The sequence below is a fragment of the Clarias gariepinus genome, chromosome 4 (genome assembly GCF_024256425.1).
Source record: "Clarias gariepinus isolate MV-2021 ecotype Netherlands chromosome 4, CGAR_prim_01v2, whole genome shotgun sequence".
Classification (NCBI taxonomy): domain Eukaryota; kingdom Metazoa; phylum Chordata; class Actinopteri; order Siluriformes; family Clariidae; genus Clarias; species Clarias gariepinus.
Window position 1 is genome coordinate 8,140,292 of NC_071103.1, and position 9,396 is coordinate 8,149,687.

Sequence of the window (9,396 nt, forward strand, 5' to 3'; positions counted from 1 at the left end):
TTATTTATTTCTCATTTGTCCCAAAGGACACTGTAGTCTATATGGATTGATATGAAGAGACATTGTTAAGTCAGTAAATGTTTTAGCTTTTAACATCATTACACATCTAAATTACTAAAACTACAGAATGAAGAACTGAACTGTCAGTTTCTACCACATGCTTTGTAGTAGACTTTAAAGTGAATTTGTTTAACTGATTATTTATTTAATCAATTGTAAGCTTTATCTTACTTAAAGTGTCTGAATCAGAATAGACAAAATTCTGGACCGTAAACATTTGCACACTGATTCCAAAACATCTCCTTAAGGTGGTATTCTTTAATTTTAGCCAACATGGGGAAATTACACTGCAGACACAGCAGAATACATTTTTTTCCAGATGGATACAGTGGTCAAGGTTTGTGCATTACTTAAAAAAAAAAAAAAAAAAATCATCCAAAATAAATCATCATCAAAACACAGGGCCACTGTGTAGGCATTAATTTACAGATGTCATATGAAACAGTTTAACTTGCTTGGTAACACAGACAGACCTGAGCTAACTCTTCTGATTCAAATTAAAACAATTAAACTTATTCTGTGCATCATTTTAAGAGTCTCAAAAATTTACCTGCAATACTATGATAGAATGAAAGGCCATATAAAAGTTCACAATGAACAATTCTCACTAAGTAATCAAAGTAATATCTTTGCTGGTTGAAGTTTGCATGATTTTAATGGAGTACATGTACATACACCTTTAAAAAGTTAGCTCAGATAAACAAAAGACCAGGCATCTCTTCTCAAAACAAACTGGAAAGAGACTGAATTCACTCCTACATAGCAACAGGTTCTGTACATGGCATCCTGTCGCATCATCAGGGTTAGGAGGCACAGATCAGATTATAAACAAATGAAATTAGTTTTTTCTAAAAAAAAAAAAAAAAAAAAACTCAGGGAAAACATGGAAAATCATCTCTTATCACTCAGCTCTGAAACTGTAGTCGCTGGTAACAAAGTTTAAAAGTAGCATCAGGAAATTAAATAATCAGCTAGTTCTCTAATTGATGAAGACTAATTCCACTTAGGCATACCATTTTCCCCAAACCTCTAAAAAATCATGTAAAAACAACTCAACTCACTCGTGATAGTTATAAAAAAATTACATTAAAATATTGAAATAAAAGCCAAATTTAAAGCCTTTCACTAGGAGTGGGCTTTTCTTTATTATTAATAATCAGGTTCATGCCCCTACAGTTCTGCCATGTTGTAGACATGGGTTTGATTATGCTATACATTTAAATCGTGGCCCAAACCATATACTATGCCACATCTATAAAAACATCAAAATGAAATGAAGCCATTTGAGACTTTTGGGTTTCCAGTTTCCACATAAAACACTCCAGAAAGTCACCCACTCAAAGCATATTAACAAAAACACATTTCTCTCACCTTCCTTCACTAAAGTCCACTTTAAAACAACTGAAACCCTCTCCCCTGTTCTGTCAAACCCTCGTTCCTCTATTATGCACAGCTTATCTCTTATTGGCCCCAGCAGACTTCTCTTCCTCCTTTTCATGGCTCTGTTGGTGGGCTTTAAGGTTGCTCTCTCGACCAAAGCTCTTGCCACATGTTGCGCAGGAGTAACGGCCAGCCTTGTGTGCGCGAGCCATGTGGGCCTCCAGCTGCTCAGCACGGTTAAAGCTCTCCTCGCATTCTTGGCATGGATGTGGTTTGCGCTGTGTGTGCTTCTCTTTTTTGTGTGCTCGGAGCTGAGCTGGTGCAGAAAAAACGAGATCACACTCTGTGCACGGGATTTGGCGAGCTGCTGGAGAAGCCGCCTTTGGTTTCTTGTTGTCGGATTTGTCTTCGTCAGGGTTGGAATCCTGCACGCCAGATTTCGGTGGTCGTCCTCGCCTTCCCGCTGTTTTGGGTTTAGCCTCGGCTTCAGGTGCTGCTGTTGGTGTTGGCACGTCCTCAGGCGTCTCCGCTATTTCGGTTTCTTCACTTTTGCTCAGCTTTTGCTTCTTTTCTCCAGTCGCTGTGCTAGTTTCGGCTTTGGGAGGCCGGCCGCGCCTTTTGATTGGGGCGCTGCCATTGCAGTGCTGGTCAGAGGCGTGGTTTTCTTGATGCTGCAGCAGCTCGGACTCATCTTCAAAACCCCTGCCACACTTACCACAACGGTAAGTTTTGTTTGCATCGTCAGTGTCATTTCCATCTGCGGGTGCAGCGTGCTGAGCCAGACGATGTGTACGGAGAAGTGCCGGGCTCCGGAATGTCTCGGGGCATTCTTTACATACAAAGTGACGCTCAGGACACACCTGCCGTCGGTGTGTGGTCAACTAAGGACATGAGAAGACAAACTGACCAATTAAACAGGGCCGATAAAAAAAAAAAACTGATTTAAACTATACAAGTTAGTTACCACAGCATTAGGTAAAACTAATAGGACAGCATTATATTAGTTTCAGTTTCTTTATGATCTATATGAAATAATAAAAGAATGGAATATGGCGCATATGTTGCCTTCCTGAAGTTTTAAATTAATAATACTTTCTTAGATCTTAATTATATTTGTGTACTCCTGTTTAAAATAGTTATTTTTTTATTTTTACAGCTACACATAGTAAATAAACAAGCAATAAATATAATGCTTTAAATTGAAGATCACGGTAACCCACACACCAGTCGGCTATTCTGATTTTTGTGATCGACTTCAAACACCTCGAGCAGTGGTAAAAATCTTTTTCTTACAAATCTACTTAAGCAAAAGTAATCGCCTTCACACATACATATAGTATCAATATCAGTAGCTTACAACAGCATTGTCAAGCCAAAAAAGTCTGTCTCTCTCGTCAGTATCTGTAACTGTCTCCTCTTCTGATTTCAAAAACCTGATACATAATTAGGGAAGGCAAATCATGCAATTATGCATAACAGCCAGCAGGTGCAAATACTACGCACCGTTCGGGGTATGTGATGCAATATCACGGCTGCTTTGCGGCAATGACAATTGCTAAAAGCGCTATACAAATAAAATTTAATTGAATATTATGCAGAAATGTACTGGAGTAGAAAGTACAAATATTTGTAGGATATAGTGGTGTAAAAGTAAAAAAATAAAAATAAAAAAATAGCATCTAATAAAACTACTTATTAAATACAGATATGTGAAATCTATACTTCTGTAAAGAAACTATGTAAATGTACTTAGTTACCCTTCACCTCTGATTACACATGAGAAATATCACACATTTTTGTAATGGGCTTGAAATCATCGCATCTGTGTGACGCATGTTAAAAAACATTTAACATGAGATTCATTGCTGTTCCATACTTGACTGATCACTGGTATGGAAATGATAGCTAATTAGCTCAATCAGGTTGGTGCTGTCAACTTATTCTTTAGACAGACCGATTTTAAACTCTTTGAACCTAATAAACTGGCTCCTTATCCAGGTACGTTTAGAAAGCAATTTTGTTCCTGTTTGACCAGGATGTACAGTAGCTGCATCTGATTTTTCCAAACTGCTACACAAGATGATGAGCAGCAGGAGTCAAAACCAGCCTATGCTCTAAGGACACAGACACATGCAATGACGCCAAAGAAAGTCATAGGAATATCCCTGTACCTCCGAGAATGTACGAAAGCTCTCTTTGCAGTGAACACACTTGAAGGGCTTGTCTTCCTTGTTGTGAGTGGACTGGTGTAGAGTTAGTTCCTCGGAGGATGGAAACGTGCGGTCGCACACATAACAGGTGAAGAGTGTGTCACACTACAGGAAAGACAAAATTACATTATAATTTTATAAAATACAACTCCCTAAAAAATTTAACAGCTCTATATTCAGAAAAGCACTGTCATTCAATAAAAACAAAAACAAACAAGTGACTTTAATAATATTAAACAATAGGGAATATTACATTTTATTGTTTGGTATTGCTGTAATCCAGTGGTTCTCAAACATTTTCTGTCATTCCCTGCTTAAGGGAGTGGGCGAATTTTTAAGCCCCACTTGTCAACAAAATGATAACGAAATCGGCCAAGTTTACTATTTATTGAAGTATCAATTTCTAGGGATGCACCGAAATGAAAATTCTGGGCCGAAAACGAAACCGAAATTTTTGGATGCACTTGGCCGAAAACCGATACCGAAACCGAAAATGGCTTCATCAAAAAACGTTTAAAATATATATATTTTTGTTTGTATTAAAAAAATGTTGCATATTGCAACTTTGCTGTCCTCATCTGAAACTTTGAATTGCTTCCAAACCGCCGACATACTCCGTGTTTGATGCATAATGACAGCGCGAACGAGACGGGAGGATGGGAGAGGCGTGGCAACAATTTCGGCTTGTATTTTCGGCGCTTTCTTACATTTCGACCGAAACCGATAATGCTATTTCGGCCGAAAATTTTCGGCGGCTGAAATTTCGGTGCATCCCTATCAATTTCTATAAGTTCAAAACAGATAAAATAAACGTGCAATTGTTATAACAAGCTTACTTCGTCACTTATCTAGAGGTCTCACAGGTCTCTTCTCTGCCCCCACCATCCCCACCGTGAATCCAAGCGCAACATAGGCTTCATCATGTTTTCCTTTCGACTGGCTTTTTGGTTGATTAGGCTGCAGGTGCTGAATCACCTACTTTTTTGTGGTCCATGCAACAAACGTACCCATTGACGTGATTATGCTCACTACATACAGTACGCTACTGACCCGGTTTGTGTCCGCGGTTTTATAGTTTTATATTCGCATCTCTGAATTCAATAGCTAATAAGCAAATAAGATACCCACGTATATTTCCTCTCTACATTGTCTTTAAGCAACATCTGCCTTAAATTATACATGTTTAAAAGCATAAACACCATTATTCTCTACGGCGCACGAATGATTTAGGGATCATTGTAAAATGCTGCACACCAACAAGAAGTGTAGAACGATACTGATCTTCCCTTCTGTTCAGCGCCTAAAGGATCAAAAAGCAACTTTGTTGCCAAACTGGAAACTAGAAATGCCAGACTAGTACTGCCTGATAAAATATTAATTTTTAACAAAAATACAGAAACATCCACATCCAGCATACACATTGTAATAAATGAAATTACATAAATAATAACAAATGTTTTCTTATATATTGTTCCTCTGGAATTAACATGCCGACGTTAAACCGTTATTGTTGCACTACGGTTACACTTTTTCTCTGACGTTATTTTAATTTACTTGTATTAATGATCCATTTCTTTGCGTGTGTTTGTTTAGTTTAGAGTGTCCAATCTTTATTGTCAATAAAGAAAAGCATGAATTAGAATAGGTACTTTCCTATTATTTTCCACTAATTCCCTCCCATTCATTGCGCCCCACCTGTCATGTCTGTATTCCCCACACTTTGAGAACCACGTCTGTAATCAATGACTAGTTACACAGTCATATAGTCAGATAGTGCTGTAACACCTACCTGTAGCTTCATAGCACAGTAGTCTACTACTTTGTAGTCTGTAATGAAATATGTCTAGATCGCCCTCATTTAGTATTGCTTGTTCAAATGGGCGCAACATACACTAGTCTAACGTCACAGAGCATTAAATTCTTTAACAAGTAAATGTTAATAAGTAGATTTGTATTGGACTAAACAATTGTTGGTATTAATACACTTTTAAAAATGAATGTGTACAACAACCTTGGTTAAAATTTTCAAGAAACTCGGTCATCTAAAAGGATTTAAACTAACCTGCTGCAGTTGCTGTTTGTATTCTTCACGGTGACTCTTCTTCATATGCCTCTCTTTGGCTTTAGAGTTGCAGAAGGTTATAAAACACTGGAAACATTGCAAGCTCTCATGCTGGTCTGTGAATTGAACAAAAATAGATTTTTACCCCCAAAACAATTACCTACAGTTATTACTGTAAATAAGAAAAACCTGATCTTTTTTTCCATGATTACATTTCCTTTAGTTGAACAGACAGACGCAAGCTTCAAATTGTCCCATCTTTTTTTATTCTAGTTATTAACGTATGCATATTTCCTAATCTATGAACCGAAAAAGTTATTAGATACATCATTTAATCCCGTGTAATCCTTCTTATTTATTTTTTTTACTGGTTGATCATTTAAACCTGCATAAAACGCAAATGTTTATTATAAAAGCAGAAGTATGTAAAAATGGCATCGTAATTAGACTAACAGCACACGCTTTCACATAGACCACGGCTTTAAGCTTCAGTGAAACCTTAGGATCACAAGAAGCCGTTTACAAATGCCAAAACATGTGCCTCAAAAATAATATCTGAGCTGTTAGACACAACACGCATTTGGAAATTAAATTTAATGCTCCAGAGCAGGATGTGAAAACTGATCCATGCTCAGAAGTGTCATTAATGGATCCAGGGACAATTAATAATAAGTCAGGAATTGTTCGATACTAAAAAAAACAATACAACCCCACTATAATCAATATTATTATACTCAGTCTAACTTTGCTTTGATTGTCTTGAGCATCTTCACAGGTGAGAACAGAAAGCAGTTCTTACAGGACTGAATGACAGGAGGAGGAAGAGGACGAGGAGGATCAGGGAGAAGGATCGCGGTGTACGGCTTCCCTGCTTTCTCGGCATTCACATCAGCAGTGGCAGCCGTCTCTCCACCTCCCATCACGATCTCCTCGATCTTCAGTAGATCAGAATCCATTCTGAAGGCCTATATGGACATGCACAACTGAAAAGAAACACATGGATATTTACAAGACTATCAAACAATAAGACTATTAAGTAAAGTTTTTTTTATTCCATTATTGGACAGATGAAAATAGGTTCTTTTAAAGTCTGGTTCTTCTTAGGGATGTTACAATTTCATCAGAGATTTATTTATTTTTTTGTAAAAGAAGGTAGGATTGTGGCCTTGCATTTCCAGGGGCAGAGGTTCGATTGCCGCCTCGGGCCTGCACGAATGGAGTTTGCAGGTTCTCACCAAATGTGCTTGGTGAGTTACTTCCCAAAGTCCAAAAACATGCAGATTGGACTAATTGGTGTTCCCAAATTGACAATAGTGTATGAAAGAGCATGCAAGTGTGAGCCCTGTGCTGGACTGGCCCCAAGTCCCCTGGAATAGATACCAGGCCCCCACGGGACCCTGTATACAGGATAAAGCAGTATAGACGATGAGTGAGCAAGTGAGTTGTAAAGAAATATGTTTAAATCGTAACAATCATCCGAGGACAAACGTGGCAAAGAAAAACTCCTGAGATAGCAATAAGAAAACAAACACTCACTCAGATAAACTTAATCACTTAAAAAAAAAAAACAGAACTGATAAACACACACACACACGTGCAAACACAATCAACAACCATTCAGCAAATTTCACATAAAAACCTGCTTTATAACGGCTTTGCACAATATTAATTGTGAGAACTGTCTTTAGGTCTTCGCTGCTAACTACAAGAAATGTTTACAGTTCGCAATTCATTACCAGAACATTGGATTGTCATGTTGTTTGTCGTGTTCTCTTATTGCACGTGCACATTATGTTGTCTTTTTTTTTTGTATAATAAATTTAGATCTGTTTTGTCTCGGCTAATTAGATGTCTTAGTTAGCTAGTTTTTAACCTATGTTGTTTGGTCCAGAAGGAACTGTGTTTCCTTTCACACTGTACTGTACTGAACTGTAAAGGCCTTTTCGACACCTAAGCCTCAACTCATGTGAGTGACATCAGATAGAGTGGATTGATCTTACAGGCTAAGCTCTGCGTACTAATTAGCTGCTTCATGATGAAGTTGATCTTTAAACGTGTACACACCTAAGAGGCAAGTTTAGACTTGAGAAACAATAGTGGTAAAAGTTCAGAGAAGTACACCAAGTTTGCAGTCTTTCCTCAGCTGTAGTGAGACCAGAGGAGATTTTACACAGACTCTTATTATGGTTTGAAGCCCTCACCTCTTACTATCTAACATTACTCCTAAGGCACTCTTGTGTATTACGGTAAACTTTCCTTTCATCACAAAGTGGACCTGGTTGTTGGTGTAGCCTGTCCTGCTAACGTAATTAAATTGCCAGGAGGAGTTCGTAACTAATATTTCAAAAAAAAAAAAAAAAAAAAGTTCAAGAGTCATGTAAATCCTGCCGTGACCACCACCACCACCACCATTGACGGCTCGGCTAGCTAACGAATTAGCCAGTTAGCTCTAAACAGCAAGCAGGACAGATGTAAATGATTGATTTGTACTAAATGTGCGGAAAGTTAAAGAACAGAAAAAGAAATAACCAGAAGAGTCAAATAAAGCGCAGGTAAAACGTATGTTAGTAATGAGCTGTGAAAGAGTTAGACATTAGCTAGCTCGTCGCTAACAACCCGGGGCCTGGTGACATGGCCTTGTCCCAGCTGCAGGAAAAACACACCGCCAGCAGTCCGAGCAAACGGCGGGCATGTGCTCCAGTGATTCAGCTCATACCTGGTTAATGATAAAAGCTAACTTTTGCGTGAATTCCAGGCCCAGAACAAACCATCCTGTATGTATGTATGTATGCTGTAGCTAATTTGTCACCAAGCTAAGCTAATACCCTCAGAATTTAAACTAGCCAACTGTTGACCCGAATTTGTTAGCAACCTGGCTGCTAAGCAACGCCTTAACAATTCGGTTCGCGTACAAAATATTTAGCAATCCCGGGAAGGGGGAACGGTAAACAACAAACAACGAGGGTTACTGCTCGCTTACCTTATATAGCTGCACTTTTTTATGGAGGGAAAACACCAGCACAAACTACTCCTGCAGTTGGTGTAAAGGGGGCGCAAGTGGGCAGCCGTTACTGTAGCCTACGGTTAGCTCCAGGCGTGGAGTTAATAGGGGCCAACTGCGCATGCGTGACCCAAATTCCGCCTCCCCCAGGTAAATCGGATCATATGGTTCGGTTCACAAAAAAACAAAACAAAAAAAAAAACCCGACTCTTTGTCTGAATCATTGATTCGGATACAAGCTTGAGCTGTGCTATTGTGACCGGTGGTTGTTCTTGTCATGGCTCAAGTTATTTCGTGAGGTTTTATGCTACCTTTCAATAAACCAAAAAATAGCATTGTATTTCACAGAGTACGTTTACATAATTGCAAAACAATACATCATTTAATACATTATACAGTAATCCCCAACATACGAACGAGTTTCATAAGTCCAACGAACATTGTCTATGTAATGGGACACTAACGATATAAAATATAGACAGTATAAATCTAACATGATCCGTGCTCTTGCCCTTGTTCTTTAGAATCGTGCCGATGGTTGAGCGATTTGTGTTAAAAAAAACAAGCAATGTCTGCCACTTTTTTGTCAATTATTTTCACTTTTGTATCCATCATAATTGCTTGGCGCTTCTTAGCAGAACCAGCTTCATCGCCGGACAAGTGATCCATGTGAACATCTGCGA

The 9,396-nt window shown here is 38.5% G+C and overlaps 1 protein-coding gene across 1 annotated transcript; it reads right to left on the minus strand.

The window, feature by feature from the left end:
- Positions 1-298: 298 nt before the first annotated feature.
- LOC128520903 (zinc finger protein with KRAB and SCAN domains 7-like) lies at positions 299-8,825 on the minus strand. The gene is made up of 5 exons (XM_053495341.1): positions 8,693-8,825; positions 6,512-6,695; positions 5,713-5,828; positions 3,612-3,755; positions 299-2,321 (listed from the first exon to the last, which is right to left on the minus strand). The coding sequence occupies exons 2-5, from the start codon at positions 6,666-6,668 to the stop codon at positions 1,515-1,517; spliced, it is 1,224 nt and encodes a 407-aa protein (XP_053351316.1). The 5' UTR covers positions 6,669-6,695; positions 8,693-8,825; the 3' UTR covers positions 299-1,514.
- Positions 8,826-9,396: the final 571 nt, after the last annotated feature.